Here is a 25,849-nt window from a genome sequence, read left to right on the forward strand (position 1 = left end):
ATTCGAGCCTGACAACAGTAGTGCTGACGGCATTGCACGGTTGATGAGCGTGGCGTGCCCATGCCGTTCCCGTTCTGGTCGTAGCCAAGACGACGTCGATGTGCACGCTGGCTCGAACAAATCGATGCGCCATGGCGATGTCAGATCGGAATTCAGTCATCAGATCGCACCCAGCTTAAAGTGGTGAACTACGCTCTAGGCTGGCCACGCGTTCGCATCTGAAACCGGTAAAAACATCGGTGCAAGGGTTCAGGCGTCGATTGCGAAACACGCCGCAAGAGACAGGAGCCATGAGTTTCAAGCAAACAAAACAGGACACCAGAAAAAAAAAAGGAACATGCTACTTTCATCATGTGGCTAGCAAAACAAGCAAAGCTCTGATCTTTACAGCGCCATGCGCCTGTCGTCTTCCTCCTCGCTGGCGCCGAACACGTCGCCGTCGTCGGAGAGGGAGCCGGAGCCGTCGCGCTCGCCGTCGCTGTCGGAGAGGCGCGCGAGCCAGCAGCTGCCGTGGAGGTGGCCGCTGACGCAGACGAAGTACTCGAGCCGGCCCTCGTGCGCGCCGAGGCGGCGGCACGCGCTGCGCGGCGCCAGCCCCGCCGCCGTCACGCTCCACACGCGCGCGCCGCAGTAGGGGCATCTCACGCCGGGCTCCAGCGGGGCGCGGCCGCCCACCAGGCACGCCCGCGTGCGGGAGCGCATGAAGCCGCGGAACACGCCGCGGTACGCGCCCACGTCCTCGTCGCCGGCGGTTCCGGGCACGGCGTGCTCGCACGGGTCCGACACGTACAGCAGGTCCCCGCCGCAGCGCCGCGACAGGAAGCTCCGGCCGGAGGTCTTGGAGAAGCGGGACACGGGGGCGAAGTGGCCCGGCACGGCGGCGCCCGCGGCGCCGCAGCAGAAGAGGAGCAGCTTCGCCAGCGCCGGCCAGCCGCCGCCGACGCGGCCCGACCCGGGCGCGGAGGACGACCCCGCCGTGAGCGCGGACACCATCCGCGGCGCGCGCGAGACGCAGAGCTCGCGCCACAGCACGCGCTCGGCGACGGCGCGGAGGCGCCGGCTGACGCGCGCCACGGAGCAGAGCGCCTGCGGGTCCCAGTTGAGCGCGCGGAAGACCAGCACCAGCACCTGCTCGTCCAGGATGCCCACGTTGACGCCGCGGATCCGGGCGCCGATGCACCGCCCTCGGCCGTTCCAGTCGTCGGCGACCGCGCCAATGCTGCAGCCGCTGCCGACGCGCAGCCGCTTCATCTCCAGCGTGCCCTCGCTCATGGCTCCCCTTCCCGCCGCCTCGCCGGCCGACCGTCAGACCCCAACTCAATTCGCCCGACCTGGTGCTGAGACAAGCTCGACAGTGATTCGCGCGTTTCCTGAACAGGGGCGAGGGGCGGCGCCGGCCGGTAGCCAGTTATATACAAACGCTGGCTCCGTGCTCCCCGGAGCAGAAGGGATCCCGGCCCTCGTGTCGCCGCGGCGCGAGCGACAGTTGTACGGCTCAGCCGCCCTCGATAACCGCTACGGCGCGATGAAAAGCCATCTTTGTCGCACCCGCAAAATATCTCCATCACCACCACACGCTACTTTCCTCTTGCGTGCCTCCATCAACAATGCCGTTCTTGGACTGGAGCAGTCCTGCGCCATGATCATTACAGATATTGTTCTAAATACATTTTCTTGTGTGGAAAATACTTCTTTTCGCGAAATTGGAAAAATACTATTATTAGGTTATCTTTAGTTGGTCAACGTAAATGGACCGAGGGGATTAGAACGTTACCGGTCGGATAAGGGCACAACCCATTGGTGCGACCCAAAGGAACCAATTGTTCCAGACTACTCCCTCCGTCCACAAATAAGTGTACGTGCGCGGTTTTCAAGATACATTACGAAGTGAAGTAAAAAATGCATTGGGAAGATGCATCTCCCCTTTTAATTAGTTCACCTCCAATGAGCTAAGTGCTTGTAGAAAACAAGGAGAACATATGGTCAATATTATTGAGTTTGATTTCCGTGCGATGAGAGAGAAGCAATTAAAGTGCATAGGAGTACACTCTTTTGTGGACAAAGTTTAGGGCTAGATGTCCACTTATTTGTGGACGGAGGGAGTAATCCACGATCGGCAGTCTAATGGGGCACTGCCTAAATAGGTCATTTTCGTTAGCCTTGAGTTCGAACCCACCTGTCGGCTTAGGATCTGTTCAGCCATTTGCGTGGTCGTATTTGAGATAGGAATGCAGCCTCTGTTTTGTATAGGCCCACTAGCGCCAACATAGATACTTATGTTGTACGTAATATAGTGACCAGCATACAATCATTGACCTTATGTTGTACGTAGATGGGCTGTAGCTTGATCAAATTTTCCACAATTCTTACAGCGATACATCATTGGACGACGAGTCCGACAGTGATACCCAAAATTTGATGGACACAACGAGATGCATCTGCCAAAGTTTAGGGGCTCGGCGAGGCTAGGTGGGGCCAATTTGAAGCCTAGTCGAGAAGGTGGCCATGTTCGACTCTACAAGGACTACTTCCGTCCAATCAATCCATCATTTTCGGAGTACCTATTCTGGAACCGCTTTGGGATGCCAAGAAAGTTATTCTTGACTATGATTGGTGCAGTGAGGGGCCTTCGAATGCAAGAGTTATGCCACCGCTAAGATTGGCTTCCCTCGTCACCGAAAATGTTTCACAACTATTCACATGCTTGCACATGGTGTTGCCGATGATCTTGTTGATGATTGCATGCGCATGAGCGAGACCACATGCCTTGAGTCGGCGCACAGGTTCTGCAAGGCAGTGACCGCGGTGTTTGGGGAAGTTTACCTAAGAGAGGCAAACTTTGCCAGCACTGCCCGACTGCTGTCGATCGATGAGCCAAGCCGGATTTTCTAGGATGGTTGAAAGTATAGATTGCATGCATTCATTGATAGTGGATGAACTGATCTATCGTTAGCATCGGCATTATAGTGGGTATGTGGATGGACTCATGGACGTACAATTATACCTGGGTTGTTGAATCACAAGATTTTCAAATCTTGTTTTCTTTTTTTTGGGCATGGCAGGTTCAAACTACGTTGGTTTTTGAACTATGTTGCTTATTTGGTTGTAAAAATTATTGTTTTCTACTTGAAATGATAAAATTGGTTGAAATTGAAAAAAAAAAAGGGCCAGAATGCCCTTGTACCTGTCACGACCGGTTGTCAGTCCGATCCAACTCTTGGCCAGACTCGCGAGGGTCGTTTGTCGCACACACACTCCTACACTAGAGCACTGTATCACTACCCATCACAGAAATATCTTGGCGGGAACAGTGCAGCCCTGCCTATCTTATCCGAGCATCCTCGTCGTCCTGCCATGCGCCTTTATTCTGACCTGACGTAGTCTACAGCAAACGGAGCCGGCGCGCGCGACGACTGGCGGCCGTGACACGTGGCCCGCCGGCCGCATCCGCACGGACCGGTCTCGCCTCCCGCGCCCTGGGACGACACGTGGCTGCGTGGCCTAGCTCCACGGGACGCGTGGCGACCCTGCCAAAAAATGATTGCTGGGTTTCGGTAGCTTCACTGGGGCTCCGGCGCCGGCGAGGCCGCCGCGTGTGGCTCTGGGAAGCCCGCACGCGGAAATATCTGGGGGCACGTGGCCTGCCTGGGTTGGCCCACCGGCACACGCGTCGGAGAGTGGTGCGCTCTGTTTTAAACAACTTTCCGGTAGCAAGCTTTTGCGTGCAGCGCAGGCGCAGCCGGTCGAGTTGATGGGACTACCGGAATCAAGGGCACGCAAAAGCTTGCGTTTCTTGTCGCGGTATACGCGGGAATCGGATCGTGACGCGCGTAGCGTCTGTCAAGTGATGGAGATGGACGATAGCTCATTCTGATGCGATGCGATGCCTCGCTAGCCTGAAAAGGGTCAGGAAATCAGGTGGTTCCAACTGTCGGCAGACGGCAGCTACAACCTGCAAGAAGAAGAGCCACATCCGCGGAGAGATTTTGGAGACTTTCGGCGACCCTTTTGGTTCTGCACTGGTTCGGCGTCGATGTCACAGTTCTGGTGTACATAGGCTGATATACAGGCAACTGGGATCGACCCGCAGATGGTGCTTATGAAAATGGGGCGCAGTTGATATCACAGCGGTTGTTGTTAGTCGTGTTCCTCGAGATTCGGTCCAACATAATCCCACGTGAAAAGGAATCTACAGCTATCATGTGTGTAAAAACAACAGTACTTTTGGCAGTACTGCATGTACCGTAGGAATAAATTGACAAGGACTTTATAAATTCAGTAGTATTTTTCGCAGGACTACATGAACATGACATATGGACTACATGCGCAAACAATAGAGGATTCTATAGATACAGTTCACGGAATATATTTTAAAATATTAAATATTAGACTCATTTTGAAGAGTTCGTCGTCAGGAAGTCAAATATGCAAACAAAACCGCATTTGCATTTGTTACGTGAAAGTTGTGTTTGTTTTTCAATTAGTAGTGCATTTAGAGAATGGAATCTTCTCATATATGACCATCCATATGCCATGCAACGGTTGTGATATCATATTGGCCCCATTTTACATGCACCGAAGCATTTCCGAACTGGGATCACCTCTATCTCCTTCCATTAAACCTTTTCTACTCCCTTCCTTCCAACTTCCATCAAAGGTAAATCTAGATTTACATGAATTTGAATGTATTTAGATACTATTAAATTTTGGAGTAGCATCTAGATACACCTAAATTTCAACAAACATAGGATAAGTTTCATGAGACAGAGAGAGCATATAGGAAGATATCTACAATTAAAATACATCTAGATACGTCCGAATCTAGACATAGTTGAGTCAGTAGTTAATGGACCGAGGGTGTACCTATGACCGAGCCACTTGGACGAGCACTCATCCCCGCGCAAACCCTTTGCATGCTACCACCCACTGCTGCCGGTCGGCGAGGATGCCATGGACGCCGACCTACCACTCACCGTCGGCGCGTAGAATATGATGTCCATGAGCTCGCCATGGACGGCACCTCCCCGCTCCTCCGCTGGCTCGTTGCTGCTCCAACAATTTTCTCCATCGGCGCTTCTATGTGGAGGCCTCTGATGGTGAGCTGCCACACGCCACCGAACCCAGAGAAGACGACATCCGCAAGCAGATTAGTAGGTGGTTCACAAGATCCCACTCGGAGGGACCTCCAGCGAGCTTGAATTGGTCACGGCGGTGGCTCCATGGTTGTTGGGGAAAGACAAATTTGGGGGGGGGGGGGGGTTTATCGGTGTTACATACGGTTATGCGATTTGGTACATGCTTGCATTGATTCTTTTTTGTGCAGGTATGAGCATAGTGCTACAATGTTTTTTCTACGTATGCTATACATAGAGATTGTTTCAACGTTACATACTTTTTCTGTAATGTTGGATAATTTAGAAGAAAAATTGAATTACACTTAGAATCTTTTTACAGCATAATCGGCTCGAGCTGCTGCCGGCTGATGACTAGTGTTTGTCTTATTTTATAATTTCTTGATCGAAATTTCAGCTTGAAATTTAACTAGAAATGATGCTAAAATAAAGTGGAAGTGAGAATTTGACGAGATTCCGCTCCACGCCCGTGGATAAGAACAGAGGCACGTAGGTACATCCCGCACATGCAGATTGATGCTATAAAATTGTTAGTGAGGGGGTGACGTGGTTAGAAGATATTTAGGCTCGAGCGATCGGGAACTAGGAGACATGCGCCACCCGACCTGCTGCAGGCTAGAGAGCCTATGGTACCACGACAAAAACGGTAGGCAACGGAGGGAACCAAAAGCACACGTAAGGGTATCTCTAACCGGGCGATCCAAACGGACGCGCTGGGTCGTCCGTTTTGGGCCGTTTGCGTGCCCGCCCGGACACGCGGACAGCGCCCCGCGTCCGCGTGTCCATTTGGGTCGCACGCGGCGCCCAACGCGGCGACCCAAAGAGACGCCACGTGGTTCGTCTTCGCTGCGCGGCGCTGCGCCATGGCAGGCCTCGACGGGACAGCCATGGTGGGCGGTGGAACGCGCGGGAAAGATCCCGCGCGCACCAAGGTTCCCGCGCGCGCAACGCCATTGGCGCGCGCTCGCGCCCAAGTTTCCCGCCGGACCGCCGGCTATAAAGACGGCGGCGGTCTCACCTGGACCGCATCACCGTTCTCTTCCCCTCCACCTTCTCCGGCGCCATGCCGCGCACCCTTCAGTCCACATGCGCCAAGCTCTCCCTCGCCGCCCGGGCCGGGTTCCCGCGGACGGACGAGGAGGAGCGCGCGGACTCGCGGTGGGTCGCCGACGACGAGGCGCTCCGCGTCGCTGCCGAGGCGGCGGCAAAGAAGGCCGGTGACGCGGAGATGGGGGAAGCGGCCGCGGAGGGCTGGCACGAGACCCCGGACGGCTGGTACGCGGCCGTGGAGGAGGGGGCGGACGCCGCGGAGGACCTCGCGCTGGCGAACATCAACGCCGCCATCGAGGAGCGTCTCGCCGACCTCACGCGCGTGACGAAGGAGCACGAGGGCATCTGGCGGGCCGGCCGCCGCCGCTTAGGCGACCTCCTCGGCCGGAAGAACGAGCTGCTCGCTATGCGAGCAGCCCGTGACCTCATCCGGATGCCGTCGCCCGAGCGGCGCGCCCGGGAGGAAGCTGCGTCGGCGGAGCGCGGCCGGCAAGAGCGCATGCGCCGGCGGCGGGGCAACCACGAGGCCCGAGAAGCCGGCCGCGTCCGCCCGGAAGCGCGCACCGCCGTGGAACGCGCCGCCTGCGGGAGCTTGAGCTATGCGGGAAGCGGATGGTTCCGCCTCGGAGGCGGAGCGCGAGCGCGCCCGAGCTGCGCCGGCGGAAAGGAGGAGGATGATGCCCTCCGTCCAAGCTGCCGAGGCCCGCGAAGCCGCCCGCGCCGCCGCCGACGCCGCGCGCCGCCGACGCGCCACCCGGCCCGTAGGAAGCCGGAGTGGAATCCTCACGCGTACAGGCCGCTCGCGTCGAGTGAAATCCACGGCCCCGACGGCGAGCCGGCGAGGAGTCGCCGGCGAGGCCGCCGGCCCCGTACGTATTTAGGATAGAAGTAGTAGCTAAAAAAAAATTGTAATGAGTTCTATTTAATGAAACATATTATTTATGCCTATGACACGCGGGCCAGGGCGGACAGCGGGCGGACGCGAGCGACCAGCCTTTCGCGTCCGCGGCCACGCAAACCCGGCCAAGATTTGGGCCGGGTTTGCGTCGTTCCGGACGCCGCGGGCATCCGTTTTAGGGATGGGTCCGCGCTGGGCCGGGTTTTTGTCCGGCTGGACCCATCCGGACGCGCGGGCGCGGGATGGGTCGCCCGGTTGGAGATGCCCTAAGCACGTACAGGCACGTTCGAGCAACCATGAGCCCTGCTTGCTGATTCATGTTGTTGTTCTGCTATGCAAATTTGAAATTTTGTCAAAAAGGACCACCTGCCCCAGTTTAATGTCAAAAAGGACCACCTGTGAACGAAAATGCCAAAAATGCCGTGGCGGCAGCACGGCCAGGCGACGCGTGGCGCCTGCCGCCGGAGCCGGTGGCGGCAGGGCCTGCCGCCATCAGCCGTGGCGGCATGTCCGCCTCCGTGAGTCGGCCGTCGACGGACGGACGCCGACGTCGCCCTGCCGCCGTAGCTGCCGGCGGCACGCTGAGCTGGCAGCCTGCCGCCGCGACCGGTGGCGGCATGTGCTCCCGACAGCTCTGCACAGCGCGTTGACGGCGCGGATTCCGACGTTGATGGCTCTGATTCTCACGCAAACTTTGTCAGATTCGAGCTGTCTCTGATTCTGAGGCTGTTTGCTCCGATTTGAGTCTATTTGGCACTAGTTTTTGCACTTTAGACTGTAGTTGTACAGAAAATTGATTGCTGATACAGAAACGTGACCACCGAAAGTATGCAGCGCCGCATGATTTATAACCAGCCGATGCTTGCATTGTCGCGAACACGCGCAGCTGCTCTCCTCTGTCTTCCCGTATGAGCTGAAAGAACACACTTAGTTAGTCTCCTCTCTTGCTGAGAACACAACCATAGTTCGTTGATTAAGTGCAATGATTAAGTGCATGATGCAATAGAAGGGAAAACAACAAGGTTAGTTCATTTGGATATTTGATTTTATTCGTACATGCATAATTTTTATGTTTCCATTTCTAGTAAGTAGACACGCATCATTATATTAGCATAGCATGTAAGGCACTGTAATATTTTTAGAAGCACGTAATTATAGTTAGAAATGCAACATGATGGTGTGTGATGTAGACATATTGTATATGTATGAGTGAAATTGAAATGCAGCATGACTATATGTAGTGTAGTATTATTATAGTGTAGTATTATTGGACGTAACTACACGACGTATATGAGAAAATGGTCTAATTTTTCGAAGTAATGTGTGCGTATGTTAGATTGATTTTATTCGTTGATGACCCTGTGTATTCTTCTTGGATTATCGCAAAACAAAAGAAACATGCACATGTTATAACTATATACCGTGTATTAGCATATTATGTACAGCGAGTGAGATTTTATGAAGGATGTAATTTAATTTGAAATAGAACAACACGTAGTGCAGCGTACTATTATTGCATGTATGACTGAAAATTAAAGAGATGGATAATTTGTTGAACTAATAACCGTATGTTAGGAACATGCTTTAACTCGCAAATTTTAATGTGTATTTTAGGTGGATTGAAGTATGCACATGCTCTCTCACAGTTATTACTTGGATTATTGTGGCGCGTAAATTATTATTTGGAAGAATATCTATCTGCAAATTAAGGTATATATATGATGTCTTTTAATATTTTGTCTTGTGTATTTTTTTGCCGTATTATTTAGAAAAGGAAGGATTAATTATTTTCGTAAAGTCTTACCGCCATGTTAGAATAAGTGTTGTAATGAAATTATTAAAACAGTAATATGATTTAAGGTAGGATGTTACTAATATTATTTTAAAAATCTGGTTGTGCGGTAGGTACGATGGAAAATTTGGTAGTGTACTATGGGGACGTCGTACGTGACGAATTCGGTGGGGTGGATTTCTGAACTGCGACACGATGGAAGTTGCGGTGATAGATATGGTCAATAGAGCATTTGCGGATGTAAGAAAAATCATTCGAGCCCCATTTGGTCAGGGGATGCGTGGACAGAGGATGACGGTTGAGGCTCTTATCGTCGTAGAAGGGAATGGACCTCCCCGTTGGGGTTTGCGGGATGTAAAAAATGATACAAATTGGCGTACGTACATGAGGTTTGCAAGCACACCTGGTGCTGCTATGTACGGACGGCCGATGGTGTATGTGAAGTTTATTTCAGCTACCGATGATGCCGGAAGCAGTAGGGAGCGCTGCGGAAGAGCAGCTGTCCATCACCGCAGGCCCTAGCACCGGCCCGTCGGATCAGCTTGCCATGACCGCTGCTCGTAGCATCGACCCATCGGAGCGGATGCCTAGCCACCATAATGTTGACCCAGGATATTGGTCCGCGGTCGTCGACATCGCCGAACATGTGGAGGGATTGCCCGAGGCGTTGGATGATGATGCTCTGCTCATCTTCGTCCGAATCCTCGTCGGATGAAGAAGGAGTAGGTCCTTCCCGTGAGGGCGGTCCCAGGTCCAATGGACCCCGACTTCCTGCAGACCATGACCATAAGCAATGAATTTCGGTCTGTTCCAGGCCTAGGAGAGGATAGTCTACTAGTTGGGCAAAGTTTCCCTGACAAGGACTCCGCTGACCAGGCAATAAAGAGGTATGCATTGAGCATATCTTGGGAGCACAGAGTGAAGCAGTCTGATCGAAGTCAGCTAAAAGTGATATGTGTCAAATTGAATGAGGGGTGCATGGGGAGAGTGATCGCTCGAAAGAGCTCTGGGGTATGTCAGCCCTGGCATATCTCAAAAATAGAACCACATAGTTGCGAGTAGGTGGGGGCTATGGCTAAGCACCGCAATGTCACCGCAAAATATTTGTCACATATCTTGCAAGTGGCGGTGGAAAAAGACATCAATGTTAGTGTGAAGACGCTGCAAGAGACTGCAGAAGATCAGATTGGCTTCTCTGTCAGCTCCGGAAAGGCAAGGCGTGCCAAGGAGGACATTTTCCGGAGGCTATATGGCACATATGAGCAAGCATATGACCTATCCCCCCAGACTGCTCCATCAGATATCATCAAGTAACCCGGGGACTCATGTATTCAGGAGAGAACGTCCACACCCCAGGGAGCAAAATGAAGAAATACTTGACCGTTTATTCTGGGCATTCCCGCAGGCTATACAGGCATTTCAACACTGTCGTCCAGTGTTGTCAATAGATGGTACCTTCCTCACTGGAAAGTACAAGGGCACACTCCTGTTGGCGATCGCAGCAGATGCAAACAATCAGCTCCTTCCTATTGCATATGCATTGGTGGAGAGCGAGAACAAAGATAGCTGGTTACGGTTCTTATGCTGCTTGAAGATTTTAGTTGTCGGAAATCGCCCCAATGTTTGCATCATCTCTCGATCGCAACACGGGGCTATTGAGTGTGCTCGAATTTATGAAGGTGGCACAAGATCCAGCATTGGGGGTGGCCCGATCTAGAGACAAGGTGGTGCATGCGGCATTTGGCAGCCAATTTTTACTCAAAGTTCAAGAACAAGGATTGGTTCAAGCTGTTCAAGAGAATGTGCATGCGTAAGACGTAAGAGAAGATGAATGCAATTTGGAGTGGAATCAATGCCGAAATTGAGAAAGCTGCGTTGCCACAGAGAACAGATCGGAGGGGCAATACCAGGACAGTTAATTTGTCTACGTGGATTTCCGAGAGTTGCCCCGATTTAAGCAAGTGGGCGCTTTCTCACGACTCTGCGGCACGGTACGGCATAATGACCACCAACATGTCAGAGGTGTACAATGGTGTGCTGAAAGGTGTTCGCGCCCTCCCTATCACGGCGTTGATTACTGAAACTTGGAACCGGACTTTGTCGTACTTTGCAGACAGAGTCCAGGTAGCCAACGCTCGGGACGCACTGAACAAGCCATGGTCTGAAAAGATGCAGCGACATCTCGACGAGAAAGCAACAAAATCACAATGCCATGGTTTCCGTCAAATTGACGCACTTAGGAATAAGTGGGAAATACATGTACGCGCCAAGTTTGTGAGAGGCCACCACAGAGGCTCAAGAAAGCATGTTGTCACCCTCGGAACTAGCTCATGTGAGTGCAGTTGTAACAAGCCAAAACTTTTGGGATACCCTTGTAGTCATGTCCTCAAGGCTGCTTCAGCACAGAACATCAGCGTGCAGTCCTACATATCTCCGTACTTCAACACATACAACCTACTGCACACATGGAATGGTGAGTTCTGGACATGGGGCATTGGGCAGCACTATAGGGACGTATGGCCGGATAAATCCACCATATGGGTTCCGGACCCGACGTTGAAGAGGACCGCGAAGGGTCGACGTCAATCTCGCCGTCATAGAAATGACATGGACCATAGTCAGTCGGGAGAACCACGCCGTTGTCGCTTTTGCAGATGTCCCGGTCATGCGCGAAGGGAATGCCCGTACCGTAGCAACAACAACCCAGCTTGATGTTAATTATAATAAGTTGTAGTCATGATTTGTTGTAATAAATTTATGATTATTTCTATTCATAATGTGATGTAATATATTTATAATAATTTGTGCGCATGATTTGCTGTAATAAAATTATAATTATTTCTATTCATAGTGTGATGTAATATATTTATAATAATTTGGGCGCATGATTTGCTGTAATAAATTTATAATTATTTGTATTCATAATGTGTTGTAATATATTTATAATAATTTCTATTCATATTTATAATTATTATGTGTACAGGTGATGATGTCGCACTTACCAGACCTTTTAGAGGCGTCGTTTGATGCCGATCACCGTTGTCACCAATGGTTGGACCCGAACGCCCACTTCGACCCCCCTCAGCCCTTCAGGCTACGCGGCATCAAAAATAGGCTCCATGTTCACGATCGTTATATGGATCACTTGCGCGCTCACGGACTTCTTTCATATTCCAAGCTTACATCAAGCAACGAGAGGTTTCTGTTGGACCCATCTCTTATGTCAGCCCTAGTTGATCGTTGGAGACCTGAGACCCACACTTTTCAATTACGTTGTGGAGAGTTGACACCGACCCTAAAAGATGTGTCCATGATTACTGCTCTTCCTATCATTGGTAATCCAGTGGTCCCCCAAGCATATTCTAGTAATTGGCCGCTACAGGTTGAAGCACGGCTTGGTGTTCCATTTCCTGTTAACACCCGCAGTGGGAACCGTCCTAGAGGTGTGCCTCTGAACTGGATAGTTACACATTTTGCTAACTTACCTGCCAATGCAGATAATGTCACGCTGGCACGACATCTATTTGCATATGTGCCGTATCTCTTAGGTATAATGTTCCCTTCGTCACACGGTGACGTTGTTCTCCCAGCTTTGAATAAAATTGCCGAACAGATAGTAGATGGCCCCTTACCTCCCAGGCCCATATACAGCTTTGGTTCAGCCATGCTTGCTCATACATACAGGGGGTTATGTCATGCCACCCGTGAAAAATCTAAAGGCCACATACTTGCCGTCGGCTATGAGTTTCTTCGGCTATGGTCATGGGAGTACCCGCTCGTTGGACGTCCCCACCTATCCAACATAATCCACCCATATGATTTTGGGCGGGCTATACATGGCCCTCTCGACATTTGGATCTCGTTGGGTACATGCTAAAAAAAATGGTCAACAAATGTGGTGCACGGTTGTTACCCGAATACCACCGGGAGTTTGAGGGGCTAGAGGATCACATGATCGGATGGAACCCATGGACGGATGATGTCGTCGTGTGGGGTGCTCAGCCACCTACAGTTGATATGTATACAGGCTCCGACTTGTGGTTAACACGCTGCCACCTCCTCTTTCTTTGGATGGTTGAGACATATAACCCAGAGCGTGTTATGCGGCAGTTTGGGCTCTATCAGGTTGTTCCACCACCATTACCGAGGCGACTTGACGATCTAGTTCACACGTAAGTGCGCACATTTCAATATAAAATGTATTGCATTTTATTTATGACTTACATCTTCCTAATTAAATATATCATTTGATTTCAGGCAAGATAATAAAGGTTTGAATTGTGCCGACTGGAGCAGTCGTAATAGACAGTGGATAGAGGCTGTGGATTAATAATGCGGCATCCGATGTAGTGCAAGAGCATAGGTACGTTTTGTATTAAATTATTTCGATTATTTTTATACATGTGCTAACGACAATTATTTCTTATATTGGTAGACCATATAGTGACGCCACATACGACCACTACAATCATTGGTATCGCAATAGCACAAGGATTTTGCTCACCGGTCCTCCACCGGAGAGGACGAGAGATTCACTCGGTTGTAGGGACTGAACGAACAGCGAGCATACCATCGCGATACCTCGGTACTTGCAATTCTTTAAAAATATGAGTTTATTGCAATTGAAATAAATATCCACACCATTTTCTCGTACTTTGAATTTTCTATTTTCAGATACAAGAATATAGGGAGATCGCTCGGTCTGCGTCGGATGCTTTGCGGCTGCGAAACGTGAATACTCCTGAAGGAAAGTCCCTGATTAGGCGTATTTTTAATACGGCCATGAACGGGCTTAAAAGATTTGGTTGTGCTCGAGATGACGATGTTGTTACGCGAGAGTACAACATGCCAGATGCACCGTCGTCTAGACCCAGTATGGCGCGTACGACCAGTATGGCGCGTACGAGCACTATGGCGCGTACGAGCAGTATGGCACGTACGAGCCAACCTCCTACGCGGAATCCATCATATGCACGCGTCGACTCATCTCTACTTGACCGCTCACAATCAGCTCGCATGTCTCCGCCCCATGCCGCCACACGGGTATTATCAGATACATCTAAAATTATAAATGCGCGTACGTTCTTCTACAAGATTTTACAAAAAATATTATCTTCTGCGCATTAAAAATAGGAGGAGAATATTTTCTCTACTAATCCGTTCGGGGAACGATTTTCATACACCCAAGGGGAGCCTTCAAACATCGACAGCACCACTCGCGTATGTTCATATTTTATAAATAATCACTCATACAACATAAAATTACGCCTATTATTTACGAATATTTTCCATCCGCAGCAATCTTTTGAACTTCGATCGGTCAGAGACGGAAGCTGGACTCGGCTACAATATGCCTCCTCCACAGGTTCCTTCAATTTTAATATATAATTTCTCCTATAAAAATATTCATGTCTATTACTTACAACTAATTTTTTTTACGCAACAATATTTTGATCCTGCTTGGCCCAACATGATAGCTGGTTTCGGCCACAATATGGCCCCGCCACAGGGTACTAAGCATATGCAGGAAGAATACTATCCCGGAACTTCTAGTCAACCTGAGAATCAAGGGATATTTAATGAATTCTTTGGAGCTGACATTATAAGCACACAAGGCAATTTAATTCCTCCGGCGACACAATCTCAACATGTATTACAAACTCCACCACAGAACTATGAGGAACACACAGATGAGGAGAACGAACAGTACGGTCGAGGTTTGCGCCAACATCGTATACGAGATCCTTGGTCGCCTTCTGGTGCTAAGGAGAGACCACCACGCCGTCGTCGACAAGGGTGATATGTTCACGACTCTGCCATATTACTATTATTTCTATCTATGTATGACCTATGTATGAGACATATTTCTATAATTTGGAATAATAATTCAACAGGTACTTCAAAATAAGATACATCAACATGCAAAAAATTCAACATAAAATTAAGTTACTACCAAAATGAAGATACATCGGCAATGCCAACACCACAACTTAAAATAAACGCTACGAGTAACATTATAAGCTTCACTTTTTTCCCTTCTTCTTGCTCTTCGATGATGAACTAGCCTTTCCCTTCTTACTCGTTGGCATAAAATCATCGTCCGAGTCAACACAAGAGGATGCAGCGCTTTTTCCCTTGAAATATTCATTGCTCTTAGCCAGACTCCTCGGCGTGAAGACTTCTTCGTCATCCTCCGTCGAGGAAGCCCATGTATATGGATACCTTAGAAATTCTTCTTGTTCCTTCTCATCCTTCGGTTTCTTCTTCTCAAACCTTGCTTGCAACCTAAGAATCTCTTGTCGTAATTCCATCGGAGTTCGGCCAGGCATACATGCGTGCTTAGAAAAAAGCTTGCCTACCTCAACGAGAAGATTCACATTCGTGACCAGATCTTCGACATTTTCTATGTTATTGGCACTCATAACTGAAGTAGCAGAGGAGATAAGAGGAGCAGCCATACGTGCAGTAAAACTACGATCTCCCCGAGGAGCCATCTTCTGGCGACTTCGATTGTGTACAACAAATGAATGCCCGGGGAGGGGTTTTATAGCACGCGGCTCAGAGAAAAGGCGGGAAATCTTGGCGGGAATTCATGGCGCGAAATTTTGGCGGGAAAAAATAAGGCGGGAACTTTAGGCGGGAAAATTTACGCGCGAACTTTTTCCGGGAAACCAACATTTATTATTAATACATCTGCCAAAATAAAGTTGGAAATATAACTTAAATTAAAATACGGCTAATCACTATAACGGAATTTAAGATACAACGCGAAAGTAAAACAGAATTTAAAATACGTAGTTACTACAACAGATCACTCTATTTGCCCTGCGTCCAGCGTGGCCATTTTCCAGTCTTGTCGCCGCGTTCTTCTGCTGCCTGCGCCTTAGCAGCCCTTTCTCTTAATCTCTTTCTTTCCGCTTCACGGGCCTCCCTGCGCACCTCTTCCTCTGCATACCTACGTGCAGCCTCATCATCCATCCGCTTCTGATTTACCTCGCGATTTTGAGCTTGCTCGCCCTTAATTTTTGTATCTGTCTCTCTCTTTCTCGCTTTATCATTAGCAATAGCCTTTTCGAAACGCTCCTCCTCATGGAACCTTGCCCACGCACGCCTCTGTTTTTCCTCCACCTCACGGCGAGCCCAATCCGGCTACTCCTGGTCTATCCAGGTGAAACCGAGTTGCAAAGGGCGGCGGAGACTGCAACAAAAACAAGACGATTAATAAATAAAAATTAATGACATACAAATATGATTTTTAATCATGCTGTTACAACATACCGCAGGTCTCGAGGACGATGAACTTGTATGTGCGGGTGGATCATGATCGTAGTATGCGCACATGAAATATTTCATGCCAAACTTATCCGAAAAATCCACCACTTCCTTCACCTTCGCAAGGCGGCCGCACCAACACCTCTCTGCTCTAACCCCCGGCGGCAAAGTTGCATTCTTTCCCTTCATCGGTCTAAAATCCTGGTCTGAGCAAGACACACTCATGCTGGCTAAGGTATGAGCACTTGTGTACCAAATAATATCAGCGAACTGAGCGAGAGAATTAGGCACACTCGACGCTGGCTTTTATAGCGAACTGAGGGAGAGAATTAGGCGGGAAAATTTAGCAGAACATGCCTCAATCAGTGCAATCAGCCAAAAAGCAGTACAATAATTCGAAAAAGTACATGGAAATCAGCGCCGTCAGCGCGCTGTGCAGGCCTGTCGGGGCAGCAGCACTTGCCTCCACCGGTGGTGGCGGCAGGCATGCCACGTCGGCGTGCCGCCACCGGCAAGGGCGGCAGGCTGCGCGACGTCGACGGCCGGCTCACGGAGGCGGACATGCCGCCACGGCTGACGGCGGCAGGCCCTGCCGCCACCGGCTCCGGCGGCAGGCGCCACGCGTCGCCTGGCCGTGCTGCCGCCACGGCATTTTTGGCATTTTCGTTCACAGGTGGTCCTTTTTTACATTAAACTGGGGCAGGTGGTCCTTTTTGACAAAATTTCTGCAAATTTAGAATGTTTTTACATGTCACCCACACCCGGAGGAGATGTGCATCCGGTTTGGGTGTTAAAATGTATACTCCCTCCGACTCATAATAAATACCGGGCCTTAGTGTATAATTTGTACTACTCTTTTTGTAAAACCATGATACTTACTATTATGGAGGAAAAGGAGAGTACATGTGAAGTGTTTCACGATGATTTGTATATATGTTTATTGGTTGAAGTGTTTAAGATTTGTATATGTCGCGGAAAAGATTGTTGTCTTGTTTTTCAGACCGATCGAGAAAAGAGTTTTTGTTTGCTGTTACAGGAGTTCTGCTCCTTTTGCTCTACTTCCTCCTCATTCATCGGCGCGTGTTCACCTCTTACTTGCCACACGTTGGCAGGATCAGCAGATTCGTATGAGCTCCAGTAAGCGAGTGACACCCGATCAGGTAGCCTTATCGTTGCTTACCTCCAGCACATTCACAGTGAAACCTCTGGAACATGGATTCAAGACTCTCGGTGATCAGTACACTTGTATAAAGTTATAATCATGTCCAAGTGTAATTACAAATTACAACATGAACTATGCTATGCTATGCTGCTGCTGCAGCGGAACTAAACCTAGCCATTACACTTTAGTTTCTCCAGACTACCTAACAGTTTGACAGAATTCAGCGTGTTCCTGGACAAGAATCTGAATTCATCCTTCGTTTCTTGCTTGGAAAGATAGCTCTCAGCTTCTGACATAGTGGAACCCAAACAGGTGAGAAGCACAAGCTGCCTTGGAAGCGAGGAGCTTGCAATCACCTATAAGAACGCAAAAGGCCCCGTCATCTGTCATCACAACAGAGTGCAAATGGCAGTTGCAAAAAATAGAAACTGTGGATTTTGCACCAACATGTCATTGATGGAATCTAGCTAGAATGCATATTTACTATTGATAGTTCGGCACACAATAATCAAGTGTAGTTTTTTTTATGTGCGAGGCAGAGACAGTCTTATCTCGCCACAATAGAGAGTATATTAGTTGTATAAACCGTCAAAATCTAATATTGATTAGACAGTATAGATTAGAGACCGCGCTAAATCAATGTCAACTTGATGGTTTTTTCTAGAGCGCAATGTGATTAATTCTAGCAATGACTGAAATCAAGGGACAAGCAGTTACCTTTCCCTGTTTCTGTCATATAGCCGCTTTGGCTGAAATGATGGTTCATCCACCATTTGCATCAGACCTTCCATGATTCTCTTGTATGCTGCTCACGGAATACCGAAGAAAGGCTACCAAAAGCATTGATTGCTGCATCGCCTTTAACATTACATGAAATACAATCCTCGTTGTCACGATCAGGAAAAAGCCAAATGAGGCATGATATAAGTTCCTCCCAGATGGAAGGCTTCCCATTCACAGAATCTAGATACGAAGCTATTGCTTCAAGTAGTTGGGCCATATTATAATATCCTGGGTGGCACCAAAAACAGATAAAGAAAATGTAAACATTGCTAATTAGGCTATGACACCAATATGGGAACTGAAAGCAAAATAATCAAAACGTTAATGAAGTTCGCACACAGGAGTAATGTAATAAACTTTAGAACCAAGTCCAGCCACTACGTGTATTGAGGCTCATTACTTTTTTCTGATATCAATTCCAATATTCTGTTTCGATGATCAGGACAAAGGCTTCATATAAATATCACACCGGCTCAAATTGTAAGATGTTCTGCCAAATACTTCACCCACAATCTTCTCCACTAGGGTGAAGACAGAATTTGGAAATTATGAGGCTGGCTAGTAACAAACTAACATCATTTACCAGTATCAGCGAAAACTACTAAAGAATTTACCAGTACCGCTCAAAACTATGTGTTGGTTGAGAGTAGAACACTTGGCACGCAACAAGCAAGAACGTCTTCGTTTAATAGTTTTAGTATGTCAGTCTAAACTATGTGTCAAGCAAGAAAACCTTGCAATCCTGTCAAAAAATATATCTCAACCATTTTGTAGTATCTGACATTTCATTCAGGAATTTAGTTTCACAATGATTGCCATTGACGAAATCAAGGGCACACAACACAATTACACAATATTTCCATTCTGTACACCTAACTTAGTGCCTCACTGAGGGTGAGTAGTTTGAGTATGTCAGTCAATAGCGGTATGTACGGTCAAATGTAACCAGTCCATCGTATCCCCTCGACTCTTTGTAGTACCAAATAGCCACCCTTAACTTCTAAACACTTGTTTTTGACTTTCCAATTGTCGAAACCAGACCAAGCAACCACCTCAACCTAAACCACAATAATTCCCAATACAACAGGTTTCAGCAATGTGGCAGGAATAAATTGTCGATTAATACACATGGACATAACACTTTCTTTAATTTCCTCAGTAGTCCATTTATTTATTTTCAATCCCCTGACAAACGGCCTAGTTGGAGGAGAAATTTGGCTTCCGAAATAGTTCATACTCATTCTGCTAAGCAAGTAGGACTAACTGTACTTTATTTCCTAGATCGCAAGTAGCAGTACCAATATAATAAACGTACAAAAAATCAACTACTGAACTAGAATGGCAATTAAATAGTAGAACACTACTGGAGAAATGTCTGTACGATCTGCTTCAGACTTAGGTAATATATTCATACATATGTAATACGATTAGCCATTGTGCTTGTGTGTTCAGTCATCCAGTGACACCATGTACTCTTATTTAATGATCTACCTTACATCTTTCTTATTTCTTGGAGCATTGGATTTTATCTAGCTGGGCTAGGCATCATAGTCGCTAGTAAACTGATTTGTAACTACATGGGTTCTTTCTCTGATGTGCAGAAATAGCCTCAGTTTCAAATATGGAATATGTTTTACCTGTTAACCATATGTCGAGAAATAAACCCATTTATCAAAAAACTGCTTGTCAACTCTGGTATTTAAGCCAGAGCTACTAATTCGTGTGAGATTTGCCAAATAACAGGCACACTGATATCTCTTATTCCTGGTGCCCTGGTGTGAGGTTTCAGGACGCACTGAAGCAACTAAATTTGGAAGTATCAAAGAATCAAGGGAGATTCTTGTTAGTACTTCAGCACGATATCATGGCCTTATATATTTGCATTCTATGTGAAGCTATAAAATGATCATAAAAGTAACAGGATAGATGTAACGCACTAACGATTGCTCAGATTAATGTAGCTAGTCGATCTGACAAAGCTACAAATGAACGCAATACACTGCTAGCAAGAATGAAGGATAGATCCGATCACAAAATTTGATGAATCTGCATATTTCCGGAAACTTTGTCAAAAGCTGTCTCTAACTTGCCCAATGCAAAAACGAGTGTTACACTTGAGTTGTCAAGCATTATTTATACAGCTAATGACACTTCATTATTTTGCTCCTCGCTTGCTTAGCACTCTTAGGAAATTCATATCGAGGAATCATATTTGAGACCCCGTTCTACCAAATATAAGTAAATGAAGGCCAAACCTGGTTGCAGTGCTGCATGCTGAAGTGGATGATCGAAGAACGAAATGTATTAGGTGGTACTACATCACATCAAACCAATGGTACTTTACTTCTATATGGTGGCTCTATGATGTTCCAGTAATGTAAGTACTTAGGTGTATTTTTTCTATAGATATCCTACAACACTAAACTACCTTAATACTTAGCGGACTTAAAAAACAGATGAACGTCTTGAAGAAGTAGATGGAATGTCACTAACCACAGGTAGGGGTATCAGAGGTATTAAAAAATACGTTTCGGAAATCTGTATAAACCACTTCTTCTTTCACTTCTGAACCGACTGTATTTTCCTTGTAAGGATAAAAGGAACCAGATTTCTTTGGGAATCTTCCAGTTTTTGTCTATGTTCCCATTAGTGATCGAACTTTCCGAAGAATAAGCACGAAAACTGGCATCATCAACATCAATGTTATCCTGAAGACCGTTTTCTGCACAGCCATTAGATGCCACAGAAATTGTGCATGATTCCTTGTAAACATCAAATTCCTCAAGTTGCATATCTTTGGGCAAGCCAGAGTACCATTTATCATATGATATCAAGCCATGTATCAGATTTAGAGTTGGTTCCGTCGGTAGTCCATCCTTAGTGCTAAGGCTGAAAAACAATATAAGCTCTCAATTCTTTTATCTCAACATGGAAACATATGTTCGTGGACCAGGTAAAAAAAAGCATATGTTCGTGGAACAGAAAATTAAAACAACCACCTTATTTATCCAAAAGCTTAAACACCTGAAAACTATTTCAGTACCAGACAATGCACATCTATTAACAAAATGCTCTCATTTAACAAACCTATGATTTTGTACGATCTGATGATTCCTTTCTTCATGAAAGATCCTAGATTGACACATATGAATACCACAAATGTTTCATGAGCCTAGCTGAGTTGGTGGGAGGTGTGGTTCAACTTGAAATCGGGTGCCTATTTGTTCTATTAATGAAAGAGTAAATTGCACTAGGAACCAGGTATTTGTGATATAGTGGGTTGAACTAGTACATTTATTTTTTGTGACACTTTGAACCAGACTTTGCACAAATGATTCCACTCTGAAGAACATTTTAGCATCTGAAGTAGTTCTAATATGATGGACACACTCGTCAGGGTGATGTATGAGTCACTCTATTGCTTAACATGTCGCAGACCAACTGGGATGTACATTTTACAAATATGTTTCCAATGTGGCAGGGGCTAACCAAAGGTCCCACTATCGCTCTGTGATAGCTATTCCCGCTTTTCGGTAACCCTAGCTCGGCCATGTCGGACAGTCACGCTAGCCTCTGCCATGCTGCACATCAGACCTCTAGCTTGGCCTAGTCTCTGCAATGTCGGATAGTATTTTATACATTGTGCATCTCAGTTGACCTGCTATTTGTAAAGTTCTGACCGCCACATCACCCTGGCGAGTATGGCTATCATGTCACTCAGAACCACTTCAAATGTAGTTCAAAGTGGAATTGTGTGTGCAAAATCTGGTTTAAAGTGACACAAAAATAAATAAATAAAGAAAGGGTTCAACATGTCACTATGTCACATATACCTGGTTCAAAATGGATTATACTAAGTTGCCATGTTCCTCCTAGGCAATCAAGTCTCTTTTCATGCCTGATAACATGTGGAAACAACAATTTCTTCGGAACTAACCTGACAAGCTGATACTTGATTTCAAAATAGTAAATGAATTAGGCCTATAAATTGTAACAACCAACAAGATGGCATAGAAGCATATTACAAACGAAGGTATTCCCAAGAAAACAACATATCAAAGTAAACAAATGACAGAGAGTGCAGATAGCTGACGTTCTTTCCCGTTAAAAAAAAAGATAGCTGACGTCCTTGTTGAATTGTATGCATTGTCGATGTTGCCTTGTGAAAGATAAAGTAGAGCCAGTTTGAGTTTAACCAAGTGTTTCTGCCAAAAAAAAGTAAAGGAGCATGACGGTTTTACATCTATTAACAAATGGTACTCCCTCTGTATCAAAAAAAGCTGCTCAAGTTTTTCTAGATATGGATGTATCTATAACAAAAATGTGTCCATATACCTCCGTATCTAGACAAAGTTGAGCAGCTTTTTTGGGGACGGAGGGAGCATAAGGATTAGATCAGACGTAACATAAAAGACAACACACAATCAGAACTACAGATGATGACATACAGCATGACCTTTTTATTCAGCTAATGTAATGACTTCAGTATTCAGGTGATGTAGAACCAAATGACCACATTAAGTTACGATTCGATGTTTTTATCACTTAATCCATTTTTTAGGTTTAATTTATAGCCAAATTAACAATACAATACAACCAAACCACAATGGAATAATAAAACATGTGCACAAAACACGATATGTGATTACACAAGGTCATGTGGGATATAAGAATCCAAAGACACAAGAAAGAAAGAAAAAACATTGGAAAAATGTAGATAATAGTTATATAACTATATTGAAAAAAACATAGGAAAATATTAAATATAACATACTTTTGAAGAGCCTAAATAAGAACACTAATAGACATCGATTCCTTTCCCCGATTCCACCTTTACCACACCCTAAGTTCATGTTGCTCTACTAAAGGATCACCCATAGTTTAACCAAATACTGGCGGTGTTGAGTAACTGCAAACAGTCCGGGTAGCAGCAATAGATTTGACACGTCAGTAGGAAGAGCTCACATGCCAGAAGGGCTTCAATGATCTCTGATTTCGAGAAGATACCTGCCCTAAGCACACTTGTTTGCAGAAGTTCCAACCAGACAGAGACTCTTGAGCAAATGCCCTTTCTCCATAAAATTCTCCAAACAGTGGGGAACTTTGATGGGCTTGCTTATACCCAAATGAATGAACGTGCTAATTCCTATTGGGTTTCGAATTCAATATCCCTCCAGGAAACATCTTTTATCAAAGTAGGCTGCAGATGGACTTATTGGTGACAACACGGATTCTAGAATACCCTGGTTTTAGTTTCAGGTGTTTTGTTCAGAAATTCATATCTCGTTGTGTTTCCAATTTTTAATCATGGTATACATTAGTTTTAACGCTGAAAACATAAATAGGAACTTACATCTGCGCAAGTAGGCAACCAAATCGATCGCCGTATCCAAACATTCTGCGTCCTGAGGTAGTAGCGGCTTCTGCCACCCAGCTGTACGCCACCGTCCTCAGCAAGCCGTCTATGGATATCCATTGCAGCCTTCAGTCGAGCAAACCATGTTCGTTAGATAACACCCTACCTGTCTACCAGAACCATGAGCTGCTATAAGAAATTAATAATGGCACCCGGCATGTTCTTCTTACCACGAAAATATTGCGGGCCTCCTCAAATGAGCTAGGGTGGATGCCAGGTAGAAGAACAGAGAACACCTCGACAGCGTCACGCCATCGGTCAAGGCGGCTGCGGTTGACGTAGTGGGGGCTTCCGCTGCCGTGGGTCTCCCGTGTGGGTAGGGGCGCCGTCTCCCGGCCACCGTCCGTCCCACGTCTTTGCCAGCGTCTGTGTCGGGCTCGCGCTTGACGCCGACGGAGGCATGCGTGGTCGTTGGCATTGGGCCAGGGTGCTTGCTCCACTTGTCCACTGAGGAAGCAGACCTTGAAATGTCTGACAGGGTAGTTTGGGGAGTGAAAGGGGGCTGGATTGGGGTTACTGGCAGGCAGTGACGGCGCTGCCTCTTATGTGCCCGCATCAACGTGCCCAATGTTCTCCCTCCGGCATCCTTGCACGCCTCGCGACGGCGTCAGGCTCGCTCTTTCCGGAGGTGGGCACTGTCATCGGCGTTAGGTCCAACTTCCCGCAAGGGCCACTACTGGTTTAGGGGGTGCGGCAGCGTATGGGCAGAAGCAGCGGCGTCCAGGTAGCGATGGAGGTACCAGCGCCCGGCGAAGCAGGTCCTTGGTGGCGTGCTGACGGTGGAACCAGACCGCACGGGACGCCGCTGTGGGACGCGCCGGAGGAACACGACAGCAGATGGATCGGAAAGTGGCGGGCAGTGGAAGGAGGGGCGTACGACGGCTCGGTGGAGGTCGAGGTAGGACCGAACGGCGGAGGCGTGGCGGCGGGCCGGGAGGGTCAGGCGGGGGGGAGGGCGATGGCTCACAGCCGGGTGGAGGAGGGGCCGGCCGGCCAGGTCCCAGGAGGAACGAAGCCGCTAAGGACTGGAGAATAGAGCAACGCCGCGGCGGGGCAGACTGGTTGGCGGCGAGCCGGCGACGGCGCGGGGTCTAGGTGAGGATGGCCTGGCCTGGCGGCGGATACGTGATGTTGGGCTCTGCTAATTTGCTGAGGAAGGGAAAAGGGTGCCGTTAATGGGCTCTATACTAGGCTGGACCCCGGACGCATTTTTAGAACAAAATGCCCTTAGGCTTGATGGAGATTTGGTGCATATCGGGTCCACTGCTCTTATTTAAAAAAATCAAAAATCATATTTATGAGTTTCAAAATAATATAAAATAATCAACATAAAGGCAATGATGTATCCCACAAAGTTGCAAAATATCAATTTCAAAACATTTATATTCTGAGATACACAAAAATAACAAAAGTGTAGACCTAAATAGTACATTTCAAATCTCTAGAACATATCAGATTTTGTTATTTTTTCTAGCACAACATAAAAAATAATTTTCGGTTGAAATTTTGCATGATCGTGAGATGTATCAGGTGAAAATATCCAGAATTATTTTCATATTTTTTATAACTTGTAAAATTGCTTTTTAATTTTTAAAAAATAGCAAGAGCACTGATCTGGAGAGCCAAAAACACTTTCCCCCTTAGGTCATGCTTTTTTTTCTAAGAATGTTAATCTGCTACATTTACAAACACATTTGCATTTTTTTGGGTCCAATGCAAACTCCTCTCGGTAGAGAGAAGAGAGCCACCGCCCTCTAAACAAACCCTAGCCGCCTCCACTTCAACCTTCTTCATGGATCGGTTCCCCCTCCTCCGGCCGGCTTCATCGGTGTCGCTATCATCAGGAGTAGTGGGAACCCGTTATATGTGTGGAGTTTCAATAAAAGTACTCACACCGCATAAAAACATGTGGCTTAGCTTTATCTAGATGCGGATGTATCTTTAACTAAAATGCATCTAGATACATTTGCATCTAGACAAAAGTGAGACATCTGTTTTTAGATGGAGGGAGTAGTATTTTTGGTAGATTATGTTAGGGTTTTCTTAGCCACTTTCTTCTTGGTTTTCCCTCAATAGACATGGCATCGTCTGCAATAAATAATCTTTATCTTTCGTTCGACGACGGGATCTTCTTCCCGACGTCAATGGTGGTGCTGAAAGATAACAATCCTCAAGGTATGAGCTTCAAATCTTGCTTCGCCAGATCGATTTTGGATCTTTTCTCATGATTGTCGTGAGGAGAATTATCCTCGTAGTTTTTGTCACGGCAGCTATGTCCTCGACAATGGTGATTCATACTCTCGGCTCTCCAGTGGGGTCGACAAGGTTGATTGATTGTTATTTC

The 25,849-nt window shown here is 47.2% G+C and overlaps 1 protein-coding gene and 1 pseudogene across 1 annotated transcript; both read right to left on the reverse strand.

Moving 5' to 3' along the window:
* Window positions 1–384: 384 nt before the first annotated feature.
* On the reverse strand, window positions 385–1,272 carry LOC124648472 (EID1-like F-box protein 3). Its single transcript, XM_047188235.1, has one exon. It carries the CDS (start codon window positions 1,270–1,272, stop codon window positions 385–387), a length of 888 nt encoding a protein of 295 aa, XP_047044191.1.
* Window positions 1,273–17,476: 16,204 nt separating this feature from the next.
* The window catches only part of LOC124648473, a 33,695-nt pseudogene continuing 25,322 nt past the window's right edge, over window positions 17,477–25,849 (reverse strand).

This window comes from Lolium rigidum, chromosome 4, assembly GCF_022539505.1.
Source record: "Lolium rigidum isolate FL_2022 chromosome 4, APGP_CSIRO_Lrig_0.1, whole genome shotgun sequence".
Lineage (NCBI taxonomy): Eukaryota > Viridiplantae > Streptophyta > Magnoliopsida > Poales > Poaceae > Lolium > Lolium rigidum.

Bases quoted from the DNA above. Each gene is read 5' to 3' on its own strand.
- LOC124648472 (XM_047188235.1), bottom strand. From the start codon at position 1,272: ATGAGCGAGGGCACGCTGGAGATGAAGCGGCTGCGCGTCGGCAGCGGC.